The sequence below is a fragment of the Oncorhynchus nerka genome, linkage group LG1 (genome assembly GCF_034236695.1).
Source record: "Oncorhynchus nerka isolate Pitt River linkage group LG1, Oner_Uvic_2.0, whole genome shotgun sequence".
NCBI lineage: Eukaryota > Metazoa > Chordata > Actinopteri > Salmoniformes > Salmonidae > Oncorhynchus > Oncorhynchus nerka.
In genome coordinates this window covers 3,733,680-3,757,144 of record NC_088396.1, presented here as the reverse complement: position 1 = coordinate 3,757,144, position 23,465 = coordinate 3,733,680, and the positions used below count along the sequence as shown (strand labels likewise).

The 23,465-nt window shown below is 42.6% G+C and overlaps 1 protein-coding gene across 1 annotated transcript in view; it reads left to right on the top strand.

Annotated features, from left to right (window-relative positions):
- LOC115125452 (regulator of nonsense transcripts 3A-like) overlaps positions 1-20,620 on the top strand; it is a 37,988-nt gene extending 17,368 nt beyond the window's left edge. The window contains exons 6-12 of the mRNA XM_029655994.2: positions 6,284-6,394; positions 6,484-6,539; positions 6,644-6,802; positions 11,545-11,678; positions 14,248-14,545; positions 15,131-15,208; positions 19,782-20,620. Coding sequence (XP_029511854.1) covers positions 6,284-6,394; positions 6,484-6,539; positions 6,644-6,802; positions 11,545-11,678; positions 14,248-14,545; positions 15,131-15,208; positions 19,782-19,955 — 1,010 coding nt within the window. The 3' untranslated portion in view covers positions 19,956-20,620. The remainder of the gene's footprint in view (positions 1-6,283; positions 6,395-6,483; positions 6,540-6,643; positions 6,803-11,544; positions 11,679-14,247; positions 14,546-15,130; positions 15,209-19,781) is intronic.
- Positions 20,621-23,465: the final 2,845 nt, after the last annotated feature.

The following is a 23,465-nucleotide window of genomic DNA, read 5'->3' as shown; positions in this document are numbered from 1 at the left end:
TCACAGTGGAGGGTAGCAGGTAGTGACAGACTGTGGCTGGGTAACCGGGAGGTAACTGCACAGCTCGTCAGGGTCTCACCTTGTACTGTTGAGCCCTGGTATTTCCTGTCTGCTCTGGGTATGTAGCACACCTTCCTCTGCAACACTGGTTGACAAACTTTTTATAGACCCCGTACCCCTTCAAACACTCAACCTCCAGCTACGTACTCCCTCTAGCATCAGGGTCAGCGCACTCTCAAATGTTGTTTTTTGCCATCATCGTAAGCCTGCCACACACACACTATACGATACATTTATTAAACATAAAAATTAGTGTGAGTTTTTGTCACAACCCGGCTCGTGAGTAGTGACAAAGAGCTCTTATATGACCAGGGCACAAATAATAATAATAAAACATTTTGCTCTTTATTTAGCCATCTTACATATAAAACCGTTCATTCAAAATTGTGAATAACTCAACATAGGTTAATGAGAAGGGTCTTCTTGAAAGGATGCACACAACTCTGCAATGTTGGGTTGTATTGGAGAGAGTCTCAGTCTTAAATCATTTTCCACACACAGTCTGTGCCTGTATTTAGTTTTCATGCTAGTGTTGACCCGAGAATCCACTCTCCCATAGATACGGGGTTGCAAAGGGCATCAGTGTCTTAACAGCGCGATTTGCCAAGGCATGATACTCTGAGTGCAGCCCTATCCAGAAATCTGGCAGTGGCTTCTGATTAAATTCATTTTCACAGAACCGCTTCTTGCAATTTCGATGAGGCTCTCTTGTTCAGATATCGGTAAGTGGATTGGAGGCAGGGCAATAAAGGGATAACGAATCCAGTTGTTTGTGTCGTCCATTTCGGGAAAGTACCTGCATAATATCGCTCCCAGCTCACTCAGGTACTTCGCTATATCACATTTGACATTGTCCGTAAGCTTGAGTTCATTTGCACACACAGAAAAAATCATACAATGATGGAAAGACCTGTGTGTTAACACAGACAGAAAAAGAGCCCCAACTTCTTAGCCTCAATTTTGTCCCGCACATTGAATATAGTTTGCCGGAGAGTCTCTGTAATCCTAGATTCAGATCATTCAGGCGAGAAAAAACATCACCCAGATAGGCCAGTCGTGTGAGAAACCTGTCATCATGCATGTGGTCAGACAAGTGAGCTGCCCAGTGACACGAGCCTACCAGACGAGCTAAATTACTTCTTTGCTCGCTTCGAGGCAAGTAACACTGAAACATGCATGAGAGCATCAGCTGTTCTGGACGACTGTGTGTTCACGCTCTCTGCAGCCGATGTGAGTAAGACCTTAAAACAGGTCAACATTCACAAGGCCGCAGGGCCAGACAGATTACCAGGACATGTAAACTCGCCCACTGTCAGACTCTTTTATCAGTCTGGATACACTCTCGGTTGCCTAGAACGTGTGGCTGCCCAGAGGTGGAACGCAGCAAGACACAGACACGTAGTCTAATTAGCGATCGAATGTTATTTATTTAACAGCATTGGCAACGTTGGCTAAGCTGCACAGGAGGCAGACAGGCAGACAAGTAGTGTATTTTTATCAGGAACTACGATAGGGCAGCAAGTACAAAGATTAGCCTACATCATCACACAAAACTGATTGTTTTTGCACCAAAGTGTAGGGACTGCGTCCTGCTTGTGCAACTGCAATATCTGTTAAAACAGAAAGATAGAGAAGGGTTATAGCCTTCATAATATACAGTGTATGTTTGGAATGTTTGTTCAAATCGCCACAGGATTTTTATTTCAGCTGTTCAGAAATACAAGGTGACTACATAGGCTACAACATCATCGTTATGTCATGGTTCCACCTGTCACCAGAGGGCGGCAGAGACTGTCCTAGAGACATTTACATTTAAGTCATTTAGCAGACGCTCTTATCCAGAGCGACTTACAAATTGGTGCGTTCACCTTAAGACATCCAGTGGAACAGCCACTTTACAATAGTGCATCTAAATCTTTTAAGGGGGGTGAGAAGGATTACTTTATCCTATCCTAGGTATTCCTGAAAGAGGTGGGGTTTCAGGTGTCTCCGGAAGGTGGTGATTGACTCCGCTGTCCTGGCGTCGTGAGGGAGTTTGTTCCACCATTGGGGGGCCAGAGCAGCGAACAGTTTTGACTGGGCTGCGCGGGAACTGTACTTCCTCAGTGGTAGGGAGGCGAGCAGGCCAGAGGTGGATGAACGTAGTGCCCTTGTTTGGGTGTAGGGCCTGATCAGAGCCTGGAGGTACTGAGGTGCCGTTCCCCTCACAGCTCCGTAGGCAAGCACCATGGTCTTGTAGCGGATGCGAGCTTCAACTGGAAGCCAGTGGAGAGAGCGGAGGAGCGGGGTGACGTGAGAGAACTTGGGAAGGTTGAACACCAGACGGGCTGCGGCGTTCTGGATGAGTTGTAGGGGTTTAATGGCACAGGCAGGGAGCCCAGCCAACAGCGAGTTGCAGTAATCCAGACGGGAGATGACAAGTGCCTGGATTAGGACCTGCGCTGCTTCCTGTGTGAGGCAGGGTCGTACTCTGCGGATGTTGTAGAGCATGAACCTACAAGAACGGGCCACCGCCTTGATGTTAGTTGAGAACGACAGGGTGTTGTCCAGGATCACGCCAAGGTTCTTAGCGCTCTGGGAGGAGGACACAATGGAGTTGTCAACCGTGATGGCGAGATCATGGAACGGGCAGTCCTTCCCCGGGAGGAAGAGCAGCTCCGTCTTGCCGAGGTTCAGCTTGAGGTGGTGATCCGTCATCCACACTGATATGTCTGCCAGACATGCAGAGATGCGATTCGCCACCTGGTCATCAGAAGGGGGAAAGGAGAAGATTAATTGTGTGTCGTCTGCATAGCAATGATAGGAGAGACCATGTGAGGTTATGACAGAGCCAAGTGACTTGGTGTATAGCGAGAATAGGAGAGGGCCTAGAACAGAGCCCTGGGGGACGCCAGTGGTGAGAGCGCGTGGTGAGGAGACAGATTCTCGCCACGCCACCTGGTAGGAGCGACCTGTCAGGTAGGACGCAATCCAAGCGTGGGCCGCGCCGGAGATGCCCAACTCGGAGAGGGTGGAGAGGAGGATCTGATGGTTCACAGTATCGAAGGCAGCCGATAGGTCTAGAAGGATGAGAGCAGAGGAGAGAGAGTTAGCTTTAGCAGTGCGGAGGGCCTCCGTGATACAGAGAAGAGCAGTCTCAGTTGAATGACTAGTCTTGAAACCTGACTGATTTGGATCAAGAAGGTCATTCTGAGAGAGATAGCGGGAGAGCTGGCCAAGGACGGCACTGCCTGCTACTCAGGCCCAGAAGCTAAGATAAGCATATTATTAGATTTGGATAGACAACACTCTGAAGTTTCTCAAACTGTTTGAATGATGTCTGTGAGTATAAAAGAACTCATGGCAGGCAAAAACCTGAGAAGAAATCCAACCAGGAAGTGGGAAATCTGAGGTTTGTAGTTTTTCAAGTCTTTGCCTATCCAATATACAGTGTACAATTTGGTCATATTGCACTTCCTAAGGCTTCCACTAGATGTCAACAGTCTTGAGAACATTGTTTCAGGCTTCTACTGTGAAGAGGGCCACCATCGTTCCTGTTCCCAAGAAAGCTAAGGTAACTGAGCTAAACGACTACCGCCCCGTAGCACTCACTTCCGTCATCATGAAGTGCTTTGAGAGACTAGTCAAGGACCATATCACCTCCACCCTACCTGACACCCTAGACCCACTCCAATTTGCTTACCGCCCAAATAGGTCCACAGACGATGCAATCTCAACCACACTGCACACTGCCCTAACCCATCTGGACAAGAGGAATACCTATGTGAGAATGCTGTTCATCGACTACAGCTCAGCATTCAACACCATAGTACCCTCCAAGCTCGTCATCAAGCTCGAGACCCTGGGTCTCGACCCCGCCCTGTGCAACTGGGTACTGGACTTCCTGACGGGCTGCCCCCAGGTGGTGAGGGTAGGCAACATCTCCACCCCGCTGATCTTCAACACTGGGTCCCCACAAGGATGCGTTCTGAGCACTCTCTTGTACTCCCTGTTCACCCACGACTGCGTGGCCACGCACGCCTCCAACTCAATCATCAAGTTTGCGGACGACACAACAGTGGTAGGCTTGATTACCAACAACGACGAGACGGCCTACAGGGAGGAGGTGAGGGCCCTCGGAGTGTGGCGTCAGGAAAATAACCTCACACTCAACGTCAACAAAACTAAGGAGATGATTGTGGACTTCAGGAAACAGCAGAGGGAACACCCCCCTATCCACATCGATGGAACAGTAGTGGAGAGGGTAGTAACTTTTAAGTTCCTCGGCATACACATCACAGACAAACTGAATCGGTCCACTCACACAGACAGCATCGTGAAGAAGGCGCAACAGTGCCTCTTCAACCTCAGGAGGCTGAAGAAATTTGGCTTGTCACCAAAAGCACTCAGACTTCTACAGATGCACAATCGAGAGCATCCTGGCGGGCTGTATCACCGCCTGGTACGGCAACTGCTCCGCCCACAACCGTAAGGCTCTCCAGAGGGTAGTGAGGTCTGCACAACGCATCACCGGGGGCAAACTACCTGCCCTCAAGGACACCTACACCACCCGATGTTACAGGAAGGTCATAAAGATCATCAAGGACAACAACCACCCGAGCCACTGCCTGTTCACCCCGCTATCATCCAGAAGGCGAGGTCAGTACAGGTGCATCAAAGCTGGGACCGAGAGACTGAAAAACAGCTTCTATCTCAAGGCCATCAGACTGTTAAACAGCCACCACTAACATTGAGTGGCTGCTGCCAACACACTGACACTGACACAACTCCAGCCACTTTAATAATGGGAATTGATGGGAAATGATGTAAAATATATCACTAGCCACTTTAAACAATGCTACCTAATATAATGTTACATACCCTACATTATTCATCTCATATGCACACGTATCCCTACCACTGAGGAAGTACAGTTCCCGTGCAGCCCAGTCAAAACTGTTCGCTGCTCTGGCCCCCCAATGGTGGAACAAACTCCCTCACGACGCCAGGACAGCGGAGTCAATCACCACCTTCCGGAGACACCTGAAACCCCACCTCTTTCAGGAATACCTAGGATAGGATAAAGTAATCCTTCTCACCCCCCCCCCCTTACTAGATTTAGATGCACTATTGTAAAGTGGCTGTTCCACTGGATGTCTTAAGGTGAACGCACCAATTTGTAAGTCGCTCTGGATAAGAGCGTCTGCTAAATGACTTAAATGTAATGTAAATATGTATATACTGTACTCTATATCATCTACTGCATCCTTATGTAATACATGTATCACTAGCCACTTTAACTATGCCACTTTGTTTACATACTCATCTCATATGTATATACTGTACTCGATACCATCTACTGTATCTTGCCTATGCTGCTCTGTACCATCACTCATTCATATATCTTTATGTACATATTCTTTATCCCCTTACACTGTGTATAAGACAGTAGTTTTGGAATTGTTAGTTAGATTACTTGTTGGTTATTACTGCATTGTCGGAACTAGAAGCACAAGCATTTCGCCACACTCGCATTAACATCTGCTAACCATGTGTATGTGACAAATACAATTTGATTTGATTTGAATGTCATTGAGAAAACGTGTCAAAGATGTTTGTTTTTCTCGCAAACATCCTTTCTGAATTTAAAAGTAATCCTCAAAGTAATCAAATAAGAATTTGTTCTTAACTGACTTGCCAAGTTAAATAAAGGTTAAATTAATAAATGTTTTTTTAAATATAGTTTTTCAAAAGTGTGTGTAATCTGATTACTATCTTTTTGCTGGTAATGTCACAGATTACTGTTCGTTTTTTGTAATCCCTTACATGTAACAGATTACATGTAATCCTTTACTCCTCGACCTTGTTAATAGCCTACTGAGGGAATGCAATAGTTCAAACAGTTTTGTTTACAATATGATCAAGGAGGGGGGAGTGGCAGCGGAGTTGGCACTCAGCTATGTAAAAATGCGTAGAAATATCTGTATTTTTATCTTGGGCAAATTGGGATACAGTGAAGGATAAACATAACATACTTTTCTATTTTGTGAATAGAGATATGCAGCTATTATGTCAATCACCATTAGCGTGGCCCCACCCAATAACGTTACCGCCTGTCATCTTGAGCTTTTAAACTCAATCTTTACCCACATTTTTTCTTTACCACTACATCCTTTTGTAACAAAGTGACTGATTTGACATCCTCCCTCTTCTTGACTCATCCTTACCCTTCTCCCCCTTGCAGACCTGGAGTACCGGCGGTTTCTGGAGAACTACTCCTGTGATGAGGAGAAGTCCATGGCCACCCCTGAAACCCTGCTGGGAGAGATAGAGGCCAAGACAAAGAAACTCATAGGTATTGGATCAATCAGTCAGTCAGTCTATCAACCAATAAGTCAGGCAATCAATCAATCTGACTTTACATTATATCTGATTGAATTTCAGCCAAAAGAACAACACCTCTTCTGGAGTACATCAAGAATAAGAAACTTGAGAAGCACGTAAGAGTAATCTAACAGTGAGAAATAATGCATTTACCGTTGCCCTTTGTGGACTCCTGTCCAGATGTAGATCAACTCTCAAAAAAGATGCAATTTCTCTGTAGAGGATAAGAGAAGAGAAGAGAGAGCAGCGTCGACGCAGGGAGCTGGAGAAGAAACGGCAGAGGGAGGAGGAGAAGAGGAAACGGAGGGAGGAGGAGAGACGCAAACGCAAGGAGGCGGATAAACAGAAGAAACTATCGGAGAAGGAGATCAAGATCAAGGTGGTCACTGGTTCTGTTGACACAAAGTTAAAACCAAAGAACATTTGTGACCGACCCATTCGATTCTGTCTTATGTATCAACATTTTATATTGTGTTTTTTACATTGGATAAAAGCAGAGACACAGAGCTAGAAAATGTTTTTTTTTATGTTATCCGGAGCGTTAGTTACTGCAACTGTGCTGTTGGCAACAATTTAAATACGCTTTTTTTGCCAACGTTTGCTGAACAGGTGTTGAGTGTTCACAAATCGTCAGTTATTCTGCGCTCTGGCACACTCTGACGAGAGTGTTCTGAAATCGGAGTAGATAGCCAGAGCGAATTTACCAGCTACGTCTATCGAGTGGCTCAGTGGTCTAAGGCAATTGGATACCGTGAAATTGGGGAGAAAAGGGTATATAGAAAAAATATATATATACACTGCTCAAAAAAATAAAGGGAACACTAAAATAACACATCCTAGATCTGAATGAATGAAATATTCTTATTAACCTCTTCAACCTATGGGGGCGCTATTTCATTATTGGATAAAAAAACGTGCCCGTTTTAAGCGCAATATTTTGTCACAAAAAGATGCTCGACTATGGATATAATTGACAGCTTTGGAAAGAAAACACTCTGACGTTTCCAAAACTGCAAAGATATTATCTGTGAGTGCCACAGAACTGATGCTACAGGCGAAACCAAGATGAAACTTCAAACAGGAAATGAGCAGAATTTTTGAGGCTCTGTTTTCCATTGTCTCCTCATATGGCTGTGAATGTGCCCTGAATGAGCCTACACTTTCTGCCGTTTGCACAAGGTGTCTGCAGCATTGTGACGTATTTGTAGGCATATCATTGGAAGATTGGCCATAAGAGACTACATTTACCAGGTGTCCGCCCGGTGTCCTTTGTCTAAATTGGTGCGTAATCTTCAGCTGCAGGCATTTTCCCATGGGATTCAGAGGAGAAAGCACACTTCCACGAACGATATATCATCGAAGAGATATGTGAAAAACACCTTGAAGATTGATTCTAAACAACGTTTGCCATGTTTCAGTCGATATTATGGAATTAATTTGGAAAAAGGTTCGGCGTTTTGATGACTGAATTTTTGGGGTTTTTTGGTAGCCAAACGTGATGTACCAAACGGAGCGATTTCTCCTATACAAAGAATCTTTTTGGACAAACTGAACATTTGCTATCTAACTGAGAGTCTCCTCATTGAAAACATCCGAAGTTATTTGAATGCTTTTCTGGTTTTTGTGAAAATGTTGCCTGCTGAATGCTAATGCTAAATGCTACGCTAGCTATCAATACTGTTACACAAATGCTTGTTTTGCTATGGTTGAGAAGCATATTTTGAAAATCTGAGATGACAGTGTTGTTAACAAAAGGCTAAGCTTGAGAGCTAGCAGATTTATTTCATTTCATTTGCGATTTTCATGAATAGTTAACGTTGCGTTATGGTAATGGAGTTGAGACTGTAGTCACGATCCCGGATCCGGGATGGCTCGACACAAGAAGTTAAATACTTTTTTCTTTACATAGTTGAATGTGCTGACAACAAAATCACACAAAAATTATCAATGGAAATCAAATTTATCAACCCATGGAGGTCTGGATTTGGAGTCACACTCAAAATTAAAGTGGAAAACCACACTACAGGCTGATCCAACTTTGATGTAATCAAAACAAGTCAAAATGAGGCTCAGTAGTGTGTGTAGCCTCCACGTGCCTGTATCATTTAAGTCATTTAGCAGACGCTCTTATCCAGAGCGACTTACAAATTGGTGCATTCACCTTATGACATCCAGTGGAACAGTAGTGCATCTAAATCTTTTAAGGGGGGGGGGGGATTACTTTATCCTATCCTAGGTATTCCTTAAAGAGGTGGGGTTTCAGGTGTCTCCGGAAGGTGGTGATTGACTCCGCTGTCCTGGCGTCGTGAGGGAGTTTGTTCCACCATTGGGGGGCCAGAGCAGCGAACAGTTTTGACTGGGCTGAGCGGGAACTGTACTTCCTCAGACCTCCCTACAACGCCTGGGCATGCTCCTGATGAGGTGGCGGGTGGTCTCCTGAGGGATCTCCTCCCAGACCTGGACTAAAGCATCCGCCAACTCCTGGACAGTCTGTGGTGCAACGTGGCGTTGGTGGATGGAGCGAGACATGATGTCCCAGATGTGCTCAATTGGATTCAGGTCTGGGGAACGGGTGGGCCAGTCCATAGCATCAATGCACGGTTTTGGGCTGTAAGCACAACCCCCACCTGTGGACATCGTGCCCTCATAGCACCCTCATGGAGTCTGTTTCTGACCGTTTGAGCAGACACATGCACATTTGTGGCCTGCTGGAGGTCATTTTGCAGGGCTCTGGCAGTGCTCCTCCTGCTCCTCCTTGCACAAAGGTGGAGGTAGCGGACCTGCTGCTGGGTTGTTGCCCTCCTACGGCCTCCTCCACGTCTCCTGATGTACTGTCCTTTCTCCTGGTAGCACCTCCATGCCCTGGACACTACGCTGACAGACACAGCAAACATTCTTGCCACAGCTCGCATTGATGTGCCATCCTGGATGAGCTGCACTACCTGAGCCACTTGTGTGGGTTGTAGACTCCGTCTCATGCTACCACTAGAGTGAAAGCACCGCCAGCATTCAAAAGTGACCAAATCATCAGCCAGGAAGCATAGGAACTGAGAAGTGGTCTGTGGTTATCACCTGCAGAACCACTCCTTTATTGGGGGTGTCTTGCTAATTACCTATAATTTCCACCTGTTGTCTATTCCATTTGCACAACAGCATGTGAAATTTATTGTCAATCAGTGTTGCTTCCTAAGTGTACAGTTTGATTTCACAGAAGTGTCATTAACTTGGAGTTACATTGTGTTGTTTAACCTCTTACCTCTACCTGGGACGCTTGCGTCCCAACTATAGAGCTCTGGAAATGCAAATGCGCTACGCTAAATGCTAATAGTATTAGTTAAAACTCAAAAGTTCATTAAAATACACATGCAGGGTATCAAATTAAAGCTACACTCGTTGTGAATGCAGGCAACAAGTCAGATTTTTAAAATGCTTTTCGGCGACAGCATGAGAAGCTATTATCTGATAGCATGCACCAATACACTACAACAGAAAAGCACAGCAGGGGACGTAAACAAAATAATTAGCATTTCGGCGTTACACAAACCGCACAATAAAATAGAAAACAGTCATTACCTTTCACCATCTTCTTTGTTGGCACTCCTAGATGTCCCATAAACACTATTGGGTCTTTATTTCGATTAAATCGGGCCATATAAAGCCAAGATATCGTTATATGTAGACTGTGTGATAAACGAAAAAAACAGCGATTTCACAACGTAACGTCATTTTTTAAAATTCATAAAGTAGACGATAAACTTTCACAAAACACTTCGAAATACGTTTGTAATGCTACTTTAGGTATTAGTAAACGTTAATAAGCGATAAAAATCATCCGTAGGCGATGTAGATATCATTAGCTGTCGTCTTGGAAAAAATTTCAGGAGAGAGCTCTTCCGGAATGATCTGGGCGGAGACCGGAGGTAAGCGGTGCCCCTCTTTCGGTTCAACCAAGAATCAAAGATGATTAAATTCACAAGATACTCGACAACATGGGGATGCTGTGGGAGTTGAATGCTCGGTCTTATCTAATTCGGCTCACTGTTAACAATTGCGGTAGTGGCGCAAGGATATTTATTTCCATTTTCTGTGATCAGGTTTTCCTGCGCTTTCCGATGTAACGCACGTTATGTAATAGCCACAGTCGTGATTTAACCAGTTTTAAAAACGTCCGAGGGTTTCCTATACACACATTCTAACCATATGAACGTACTATATTCCTGGCATGAGTAGCAGGGCGCTGAAATGTTGCGCGATTTTTAACAAAATGTTCAAAAAAGTAGAGGGTCGACTGAAGAGGTTAAGTGTTCCCTTTATTTTTTTGAGCAGTGTACAAAAAAATATAAAATAATAATAAATTGTTTGAAGATGTAATCCGGAGAAAGGTGTTTTATACAACAGCCTTCTCAGTGGTCTCTTTTTGACTAACACCAGAAATTCCTCATCTCCTTAGCTATCATACTCTAATTCCACTGATTTCAAAACTCGGTCCTTCAGAAAGTGGAGAGCAACATTTATGTAGTTCTATTATGTGATATCTTTCAAAAAAGACATCTTAGAAAGGAATATCTACTCATACTGACCAGCTCATGTTATAGACAGAAGCGTGCTACATGGCAGACCAATCTGAACTCCTCTCTTGGCATGTCCAACACACTCATTATCTCAGCCAATCATGGCTAGCGGGAAGGTTGCCAACTTTTTCTGTGGCTAAACCGACTTGGCTCGTGATTTAACCATTTTATTTGTATTTACAGATGGCATGCATGTTTTTTATTAAGGCATATGAAAGTCCACATGTTCCAGAAGGCATTTCTGCCAAAAAAAAAACACATTTAGATCAAATTAAAACAAATTATGTTCAAATGGGTCTCTAGTGGCGCACGACATCCACCTAGTTTTCTGGAACGTGTCCCATTTTGAGTGGTATATGCACATTCACCAAATGAAAGCTTTTAGGAAGCCCTTTGTGAGCTGGATTTTGTTAGTCGTAACTATTAGTCAGATAGACAGTAATTTCGGTACCCAGAGTTAAGGCTGTGACCAGATTTTATAGTTAGTGACTGTTTTGTTAATAACTGTTGGTAGTTGTTGGGTACTAAGTGTGTTTTGGGCTTGCCTCAGCTCCTGAAGAAGAGTGACTGGGACGATGATGTGGACTCTGACAGGCTCAAGGACAAAGGAGACAGTGGGGACACAGAGAGGGCCAAGTGGGACAAACCCAGTGGACACATGAAGTCAAAGGAAACCAAGGACCCGTAAGGAGCTTTTAATGCACTATTCATGATATCTTTGTTTTATATCAGTCTCTGATGCTTTGTTTTTCTCAGTTATGAGAAACCCAAATTGAAGTTAGCTAGTGGTAAAGGACGAGATTTCTTCTATACTGTGAGTTTTCTATCCTTATCACAGTGGATGCCACATTTGGCTTTGACCAACCTGGAGCCTTTACAGCTTTGTGACAAAAGCAATGTTTCTAGCCAAGGCCTGGTCATAATCTGATACCACACCCCTCCAGTGTCATACCTAGGGCTGTTGCAGTGTTCTTATTAACACCACACTGGCAGTCATGAGTCATGACCGCAGTAAAATTATACAGTGACTTTTGAGTCACGGTAATCTCCTTTTTATGCACTCAGGTCATGTGTTGGTAGTACCCTAACGAACATTAGGTGGCTAATGGCCTGGTACTCAGGGGTCTATTGTCCCTTTAAACACTCTGACATCAATGCAAATGCAATTGAAAATCACAACATTTATTATCAAAACAATATCATGCTTTCAAAACTCCACCCCACTGTGATGATACATTTGAAGAAAGAAGTTCAACAGCAGGTTGAAACTGAGTGAAAAACATGGTCGGTCATTGTGGATGTTGTTTCAAAGCCTAACACAACAAAATGGACAACGCCTTCTAAGGTGATGATTAATTCAAAACAACCACATGCATATTAGAGCTTATGCATATGCATAAGAGGCCAAGCTCGGAAAAAAAACTGAATTAAAATAATGATTGTGCTGTTATACAATACATAGCCTACTGATTTAATATGTCTTTGGTACATAATTGGTCTAGCCTTTAGGCCTACTCCAAAATTAAACACATTGTATTATTATGCAAACTGGATGGCCTGGGTTACCTCATGCTACACTCCAAAATGTATATCCAGGAGTCTAGGAGAGAATGTATACCCCTAGGCGATGTTGTTGGTTCATTGATTGTGCAGGGGTCTTACAGTTGTGGTAAATTTGTATATGATTTTGAATAGCCTAGTAATAGGGATTTTTATTTTATTTTCATAATTAATAGGCTGACATATTAACGTTACCTTTTAGCTACAAAATATCTCACCACCAATCGTTTCCATCTGCTCCTCTCCTTTATTCCTTTCTCAAGCGTGCAGAGGGGATGACAACAGTTCAGTGAAATATGTTTTGTTGTGAAAACATGTTACTATCATTGTTACCGACAGATTTCATTTGGTTTCCCAAATTAAGCATTGGGTAGCTGCAGGAATAGAGTTTGAGCCCATGGCATCCAGAAAATCGCCTGTTGTGTAGCGAGTGAAACAGTGGTTTATATGTGGAGTGAGATAAGGGTTCTTGTATTTATTTCTCAGGTGCTCATATTAAGCATAGCTCCCCTACAAAACCCAATTAACCAAGGAGCCTATCCGGCGTAAATGAAAAACGGACCACGGGAAAACACGTGGCCACTTTTCGCTATTCGAGTGTGGATGACGTGTTTTCCCCCCTGTCCCTGCTCAATGGGCCATTCTAAATTGAGACTAGTTTGACATATTAGTAAAGACAAGATTCAATTGAGAATAGTCTGATGGGTGAAAATATGATCACTTGATGAGAGAACAGCTGTGCAACCTGATGCAAGGAACAGAGAGCAAGCTTTTTCCCCCGACTTTCTCAAATCATCAATATCCTGTAGTCGCATCATGCACCCCACTAGGCTACGGGCGGCAGCGTAGCCTAGTGGTTAGAGCGTTGGACTAGTAACCGGAAGGTTGCGAGTTCAAACCCCCGAGCTGACAAGGTACAAATCTGTCGTTCTGCCCCTGAACAGGCAGTTAACCCACTGTTCCCAGGCCGTCATTGAAAATAAGAATGTGTTCTTAACTGACTTGCCTGGTTAAATAAAGGTAAAATTTAAAAAAAAAAAAATTAAATATGTGTTTTGATTTCTAAGACATTTTAAGGTAAGTATCATTCACAACTTAAGTTGCCAACTAACTCTAAATGTAATGTACAGGACCTGCTTCAAATGATCACTTTTACACTCAACATAGCCACAACATGCACACTTTCTCCGGAATGGGAAAAATCTCCTTTCTATTTCTGTCACGTTCTGACCTTTATTTCCTTTGCTTTGTCTTTATTTTGTATGGTCAGGGCGTGAGTTGGGGTGGGCAGTCTATGTTTGGTTTCTGTTTCGGCCTAGTATGGTTCTCAATCAGAGGCAGGTGTCGTTAGTTGTCTCTGATTGAGAATCATACTTAGGTAGCCTGGGTTTCACTGTTGGTTTGTGGGTGTCAGTGTTTGTCGCCACACGGTACTATTTCGGTTTCGTTCCATGTTCACGTTTATTGTTTTGTTTTTTCATAGTGTTCAGTTTATTTATTAAAGTAATCATCATGAACACTTACCACGCTGCATCTTGGTCCGATCCTTATTCCTCTTCAGACGAAGAGGAGATCTGCCGTTACAATTTCATTCAGCTAAGTTCAGGCTTTTGCATTGACAATAACCAGCTGACAAAATGTAATGTCACAGCCCTAGTCATAACCAGTCTGTGCTTCCCTTTCCTGCCACTAGGGGTCAGATGGAGAGCGATAAGGAGCAGAGAGAGCACGGCCGCAGGCAGAGAGACAAAGACCACAGAGGAAGAGACGAGGAGAGGAAACGACAGCGCCACCACTACGAGTTCGACAAGTCCATGCGGTGCAAGGAGGATACCAAGTGGGGTAAAGGCTACTGCCAGGACCGGGCAAAGAAAGATGGCCAATACCACAGCTCCTACTCCTACGACACGTGCGACAAGGTGGGCAAGGAGGTCAGAGAGGACATTGGCGGTAGCAGGAAGGACCGCGTCCGGAACAAGGTGAGCGACAAGGTGAGCAAGAGAGGTAGGTTGTTGTTTTGTGGTTGATTTTTATTTAAAGAACAATGATCATATAAGTAGGTTACACCTTTATTATTGTGTAATTATTCCTGAAAGTACAATATAACAAGTATCGTTGCCAGTTTTGAGTCCTTTGGAATTCTTTGAGGATTTCAACCTGTCGTTATACCGATTTTTAAATATTTTCAAGTAAACAAAGGTTGTTTTATGTTGTTGTGATATATTCTGTTTTTTTTACGATACAACCCCACCACACACATTTCCAGCTGCTTGTCACACTGCTTGTACAACCTAGTCTGTGTTTCATCAGCTGTGCAAACAGACAGTGCTATACTGTTGCAGGGAAGTGGAGACATTTATACTTCAATATAACATTATTGTCCACGAGATGAAAGATTTACAAGCTAAAGATGATCAAAGGTACAGTCATCATACATTGTATTAAAAACAGTGAGAATTGCAGTACATGTGCACTACACATAATAACATACATACATACAAACTCACATGTATAAATACCTTGACATATGATATATTTGTATGTAACCCCCATTGATCCAGGCCTGTGTCTCTCAGTCTGTGTTAACCTATCAGGACAGAAGGACGGCCCAGTCAGAGAGGCCACACCAGATACGAGGGGCTCTGCCAAACAAGGTATAGTCAGCTAGTCTTTCCACCACCGGCCAAGGTACAGCTATAGCTAGCCTTTCTACATTGGGGATGAGGAGGGGCACACAAGGTAGTGGGATGGTGCACCAAAGTATAGATGTATAGCTACTCTTCTACCCTTTGGTCCTTTCTACATAGGTGGCATATCTGTTTTCAAATAGTATTTGCTGCCTTTCAAATACATTTAAGGTTTGGTTGAGCCTGCCTGGAGTGCCAGAAGAGAGCAGGGTTTGCACTTTTGGGAGTACTCTATTGCATCAGGCAAGCTCAATTAAGAGCTGATAAAGAAGAAAAAAATACTATTTGAAAATCTGCTAGTACACCTAGTTTTTCTATAGTGAGTGAGGTTACTAGCCAATGGACTGCTAGTCTTACTAGTAGCCTTTCTATAGTTAGATCGTACCACAAAAAAAGTGTGTTTTGCGTCCCTTTGACATTTTAAGTAGAAATTGTGCACCAATTTTAACTTTAAAAAGCCAATTATATTAAATGAAGTTACTTTTAATAAAAACCACATGGAAAATTCAGTAAATCTGATTTTTAATATGAATGAATACTTGCTAAAGTAAATTCAGAATTTTGACATTTCCCTCTGTGCATCCTGTTACTTCTAGGAACATTGTAACCCGCTTCACCCCAAAATGTCCCTCATTTTAAGGTCAATCCTTTTATGTGAACTGAACTGTTGTTTTAATATGGCCAAACTATTCCTTTGAACATTTTTTTAAAATTCCATAGAAACATTGAACATATAATTGTCGAATCATAGTGTAAAAGCAGGTGAGCTGGTTCTACTCTTTTTGGCCATTTTCGAGTGTTTTGTGGTGGACATCTGAGTGGGACGAACAAAACACATCACCCCTGTTACCCATACATTGGAAGACAGGCTACAAATGTTTTAACAAATTTCAATTGTTTTGTGAAGTTTGCATTTAGTCATTTGCCCCTCCCTGTTGCACACAACAAGCTTCCATTACCCCTGTCACAAGGGGATTTATGGCTGATTTAAGATTAAATCATGAACCCTGTTACAATCAACCCTGTTACATTATTTGTTCCTCAAATAAGCACTTGCTATAGTATTTTTCTTGAGATGGTAAAACATGTTTTTATTAAGTTGAACGTGTGCTCTTTATGGAAATGTTGAAATTAGGGGATTTTCTTTTTCTTTTACCAAGGTACACTACCCGAAAGGTACTAAATTGGTGGAATGACCCAGTTGCTTTACTACTGAAATAAGTGAAGGCATCCCACCGCATCTTTTGGAGGCTCCATTTTCAATGACATAAAGTTAAATTAATATACACTGAGTGTACAAAACATTAAAAACACCTTCCTATTATTGAGTTGAACCCCCCCCCCCCATTTTGCCCTCAGAACAGCCTCAATTTAGCAGGGCATGGACTCTACAAGGAGTCGAAAGCAGTCCACAGGGATGGTGGCCCATGTTGACTCCAATGCTTCCCACAGTTGTGTCAAGGTGGCTGGAGATCCTTTGGGTGGTGGACCATTCTTGATACACACGGAAAACTGTTGAGCGTTGCAGTTCTAGACACAAACCGGTGCCCCTGGCACCTACTACCATACCCTGTAACTCTTGCCCAGTCACCCTCTGAATGGCACCCTTACACCCTCTGAATAGCACCCATACACAATCCATTTCTCAATTGTCTCAATGCTTAAAAATCCTTCTTTAACCTGTTTCCTCCCCTTCATCTACACTGATTGAAGTGGATTTATCAAGTGACATCAATAAGGGATCATATCTTTCACCTGGATTCACCTCGTTAGTTTGTCATGGAAAGAGCCGGTGTTCTTAATGTTTTGTACACTCAGTGTAGACAGTTCCATTCTCAAAGATTAAAATAAATATATTGTACGATACAGAACTAGCACAAAAAACATTGGCCTCTCTTACGGTAAACTCCGAGACAGGTTGCATTTTCTTTTTGTCCCCTTTCAGTACAGTTGGCATCAAATCACTTGCTGATAATGTTACATAAAACTTTTCAATGGTCTATAATTTTCATTAAACACAATCAAAGTTAATTAACATAGGCCCCAGATGCCTTTAAATTGTTCAACTTATAGGCATGGCATATGTTTTCAATGTGTTATTGCGCTCCAAAAGGATAACTTGAAATAACATGATGTGGGGTAATTGAATAATCAAAAAGGAAAATCTGTGACTATTTATCTGCCTATGTGGTTATGCAGTGCCTTCAGATAGTATTCACACCCCATGTATTATTACACATTTTGTTGTGTTACAGCCTGAATTTGAAATGGATTACACACAATACCCCATAATGCCAAAGTGGAATTGTGTTTTTCAATAAGATGAAATGTCTTGAGTCAATAAGTATTCAACCCCTTTGTTATGGCAAGCCTAAATAAGTTGAAATGTAAAAATGTGCTTAACGACTCACATAATACGTTGGACTCACTATGTGTGAAATAACAGCGTTTAACATTATTTTTGAATGACTACCTCATCTCTGTACGCCACACATGCGAAGATCACACAATTGCAAAGATCACTCAATTAAGAAGTGAAATTCAAACACAGATTCAACCACAAAGACCAGGGAGGTTTTCTAATGCCCTGCAAAGTAGGGCACCTATTGGTCGATGGGTAAAAAAATAAAGACACTGAATATCCCTTTGAGCATGGTGAAGTTATTAATTACACTTTGGATGGTGTATCAATACACCCAGTCACTACAAAGATTACAGCCGTCCTTCCTAACCACTCAGCGATTTCACCATGAGGCCAATGGTGACATTAAAACTGTTTCCAAGTTTAATGGCTGTGATAGGAGAAACATTTGGATGGATCAACAACATTGTAGTTACTCCACAATACTAACCTAATTGACAGAATGAAAAGACGGAAGCCTGTACAGAACAAAAATAGCACTGAAGTACTGCAAGACATGTGGCAAAGCTATTTACTGTCCTGAATACAAAGTGTTATGTTTGGGGCAAATCCAATATAATACATCACTGAGTACCACTCTCCATATTTTATCATGTTATGGGTATGCTTGTATTCGTTAAGGACTGGGGAGTTTTTCAGGATAAAAGAGAAATGGAATGGAGCTAAGCACAGACAAAATCCTATAGGAAATCATGGTTCAGTCTACTTTCCATGAGACACTGGGAGATGAATTCCACCTTTCAGCAGGACAATAACCTAAAACTCAAAGCCAAATCTACACTAGAGTTGCTTATCAAGTGGACAGTGAATATTCCTGAGTGGTCGAGTAACAGTTTTGACTTAAATCTACTTGAAAATCTATGGCAAGACCTGAAAATGGTTGTCTAGCAATGATCAACAACCAATTTGACAGAGCTTGAAGAATTTGGAGAATAATAATAGGCAAATGTTGCACAATCCAGATGTAGAAAGCTCTTAGAGACTTACCCAGAAACACTCACAGTTATAAACGCTGCCAAAGGTGTTTCTTAACACAATCCAGATGTAGAAAGCTCTTAGAGACTTACCCAGAAACACTCACAGTTATAAACGCTGCCAAAGGTGTTTCTAACACAATCCAGATGTGGACAGCTCTTAGAGACTTACCCAGAAACACTCACAGCTATAAACACTGCCAAAGGTGTTTCTAACACAATCCAGATGTAGAAAGCTCTTAGAGACTTACCCAGAAACACTCACAGCTATAAACACTGCCAAAGGGGATTCTAACACAATCCAGATGTGGAAAGCTCTTAGAGATTTACCCAGAAACACTAAACACTGCCAGGTGCTCCAGATAAACTTAGAGACTACCCAGCAGCTATAAACACTGCCAAAGGGGATTCTAACACAATCCAGATGTGGAAAGCTCTTAGAGATTTACCCAGACACACTCACAGCTATAAACACTGCCAAAGGGGATTCTAACACAATCCAGATAGAGACTTACCCAGAAACACTCACAGCTATAAACACTGCCAAAGGTGTTTCTAACACCTCTTAGAGACTTACCCAGAAACACTCACAGCTATAAACACTGCCAAAGGTGTTTCTAACACTATCCAGATGTAGAAAGCTCTTAGAGACTTACCCAGAAACACTCAGTTATAAATGCTGCCAAAGGTGTTTCTAACACAATCCAGATGTGGACAGCTCTTAGAGACTTACCCAGAAACACTCATAGCTATAAACGCTGCCAAAGGTGCTTCTACAAAGTATTGCATAAGAGGTGTTGAATACTTATGTAAATGAGATATTTCTGTATTTCATATTCAATAAATGTGCTGAATAGAAACATCAAAACATTCTTACAACCCCAAAGCTTGTGAATGTGGCGCAGGAACCACTGACTCACGACCAATTTTCTACTCTGAGACGCTTTGTTGATATGGCCTCTGGAATTAAAAGAAAGCGCAATGTAGAATCTCCATTGAGATGGCTTTTTAGTCCAGGACTTGTCAATCTGTGTCCAGTAAAATATAGTATAGTTTAGCACCCATTTTGTGTTAGCAGTGAGTTTGTGCTGTTATTGTAACCGAGATCTCTCTCCTGTGTTTCTGCCTCTTTCTCTCCATACAGGACCGGCCTGCCATGCAGCTCTACCAGCCAGGCGCACACAATCGCAAGCGCGTGAGCTCTGCGATGAAAGGTTATGAGCTTCCCATGAACGGCTCGCCAGAACACGCGGCGGCGGACCACTGCTACGAGGCCGTCGCCATGGAAACGGGCTCGGAAAAGAGCGGAGACGAGTAGTCCAGTCTGTCTACTCTGATAAGCCTTTCACAATATTTACGCCTATGAATTATGAAGCCTTTATGTGCTGGTTTTGATTATATAAATGCTTCAAAATTCACAAAAAGTGACGTGAGCTGATGAAGATGATCTCATAGAACCCCTGTTTACCACAGAATTCTTTTTTTCCGTTTATGAAAAAAAAACATGAACTTCTCCATAGGCTTTGACGAGCCATGGCGGAGTTATTAGTGGCTACAAAAAGACGACATTACTATTGCTCTCTATCGGGCTGCCAGATTGTAGGCTTGTGTGTTACTAAACGGCATGCATGCACAAGGCTTTGGGGTTGATGGAGCTGCACTCGCCGTTGAAATCATTTAAACTTTACAACGATTCTGGGTCAAACCTTTGCGCAAATCATTTCAAAAGGATTTGAAGATTGGGTCACCCATGATTGGGGTAGGAGAGTAACAAAGATCAATCATTCCCAATACATAATGGAAACCTTTTCATCTTGTTCTCCTTTGTTGTATTCTGTACATCACAGAGAATTTTCTCTGGACGCGATTAGATTGTGTTTTGTCAAGCACGACGGGACTGAAGCTAAAGGAAGTTGTTTGTTTCTTGCTTGTGTGTTATTCCCATGTTGTGTCACCCCTGGGTACAATAGCACAGTCATTTGTATGTGCATTTATTATGGATCCCCATTAAGCAGCTACTCTTCCTGGGGTCCGTAAAAATTAAGGCAGTTATACATAAAAAAAAAAATAGAATACATTTATAACAGGTTTCACAACACACTAAGTGTGTGCCCTCAGGCCCCTACTCCACTACCACATATCTACAACACAAAATCATGTGTACGTGTATGTTATCGTGTGTGCGCATGTGTCTGTGCCTATGTGGGTGTTGCTTCACAGTCTCCGCTGTTCCATAAGGTGTATTTCTATCTTCTTTTTAAATCTGATTCTACTGCTTGCATCACACGCAAGCCTACATCAGTTACCTGATGTGGAATAAAGTTCCATGTAGTCATTGCTCCATGTAGTCATTGCTCTATGTATAGTGTGTTGTGAAACCTGTTATAAATGTATTCTATTTTTTTTTTTTATGTATAACTGCCTTAATTTTTACGGACCCCAGGAAGAGTAGCTGCTTAATGGGGATCCATAATAAATGCACATACAAATGACTGTGCTATTGTACCCAGGGGTGACACAACATGGGAATAACGCACAAGGCGAGACCCAAATGCCGACACAGGAGGAAGATGGTAGAGCGCCAATATTTATTATAACAAAGGGAGTAGGCAAAGGCAGGTCGGGGACAGGCGAGAGTTCATAAACCAGGTCAGAGTCCAAACAGTACCAGACGATAGGCAGTCTCGAGGTCAGGCCAGGCAGGGGTCAGAAACCAGGCCCGAGTCCAAAACAGTACAAGGGGATAGGCAGGCTTGTCACAGCCTACTAGGAGTGGTGGGTTGGAATCAAGCGCAGAGAGCAGAGTTCGGTAAATCACGCCAACATACAGGGCGCATAAAACAGACCAGCCCAAACACAGGACCAAACAGTCCGGAGAATACAAACATGAAACCACAACCAACAGAGTAACAAAAAACAATCCCGCACAAAACAAGGGCGGGTCAAACTACTACATATAGGGAAGCTAATTAAACCAAAATACACACAGGTGAAACTCATAAGACAAAACCAACAGACAAACAAAAAAGGGATAGGTAGCTGGGGTTGCCCCGTCAGGAAGTCCAGGACCCAGTTGCACAGGGCGGTGTTCAGGCCCAGGGTCTCAAGCTTAATGATGAGCTTGGAGGGTACTATGGAGTTGAATGCTGAGCTATAGTCAATGAACAGCATTCTTACATAGGTATTCCTATTGTCATGATGGGACAGAGCAGTGTGATGGCGATTGCATCGTCTGTGGATCTATTGGGGCGGTAAGCAAATTCAAATGGGTCTAGGTTGTCAGGTAGGGTGGAGGTGATGTGATCCTTAGCTAGCCTCTCAAAGCACTTCATGTGAGTGCTACGGGGCAATAGTCATTTAGTTCAGTTACCTTTGCTTTCTTGGCTACAGGAACAATGGTGGACATCTTGAAGCAAGTGGCAACAGCAGACTGGGATAGGGAGAGATTGAGTATGTCCGTAAACACACCAGCCAGCGGGTCTGCGCATGATCTAAGGACGCGGCTAGGGATGCCGTCTGGGCCGGAAGCCTTGCAAGATTTAAGACATGTCATTGTTTTTATGAGAAGTGTTCCTGAGGCAGCACATTATATGGCGGTTTCCCGGACACAGATGAAGCTTTGTCCTGGCCTAAGAAGCTTGGTCAATAGAGAAGCTTTATAGTCCAGGGTTAAGATAAAACTGTCCGGGAAACCGTCCCTATGTGTCTGTCTACTACCTGCCTGTGAGGGAATACCTCCTCATCCACAGAGATCATATTTGATATGCCTTTTTTGTGATTCCATTTGACTGGTATTTTTAAAAGAAAGTCTATAGATTTTATCACAAAGAAAATATACAAAGTAGTGACAATTGTATTTAAGAAATTCTAAATGTATTTTCAGTGTTGGATCTAGAATCTGTAAACCAAATCATTTGTGTGTGTGTTTCAGCATTTAAGTGTGATAGGAGACGGAGAGGAGAATGTTTAGGTTGTCAACAATATGCTTTGTCAATTCTCTTGTATAATGTGACTTACGACAATTCTTACATAATCCTGTTTCTAGATGTCATAGACTGCAGCTATTTGTGATAGGAAACATAAGGTGACTTGAGCCATCTATTATTGAGCAGTATTTCACACTTGAGCCAAGAAGAACATAACTTTGATATTCATCATAATTTACCACCCATGAAAGAAGGCAAAATAACATTGCAGGTGCTGAGTTTGATGCTGTTGAAAGTCTCAGCGTTTTCTACACAGTTTGCACGGCTTTCTGTTGGATTCAGCTGATGCCTGAACTGAGATTGGAAGGAAGTGAAATCAGATTCTTGTTAGCTGTAATAGACACCTTCCTTCTGTTTTTTGTTTGTTTTCATGAAGAGATTTGAAAAATAGTTCTATAAAACTATCCAATAAAGATGTCTTTTTGGGAAAAAAAGGATGACCACTACTTTATGGCTAGCAGTACACTTTTCTTGAAATTTCTATGAATATCCTCTTCATAATAGGTACATTTTAATGCCTCATGGGCTATGCATACTACTGACATTATAATGCACAATTTAGGTGCGAAGCTGCTCTGTTAATAAAGCATTTTGAGCAGGCAGCAGGTTTAGGAAGCAAAGTGTTATAATCCATATTCTGAAATGAAACATTGTTACAAAGCCGTATTCACATTTTATTACTCGAGGCATCATTGCCATACAGTGAGCTCCAAAAGTATTGGGACAGTGACACATTTTTGGGATTTGAAATGACTGAGGTTAAAGTGCAGACTGTCAGCTTTAACTTTAAGGTACACTACATGGCCAAAAGTATGTGGACAACCCTTCAAATTTGTGGATTT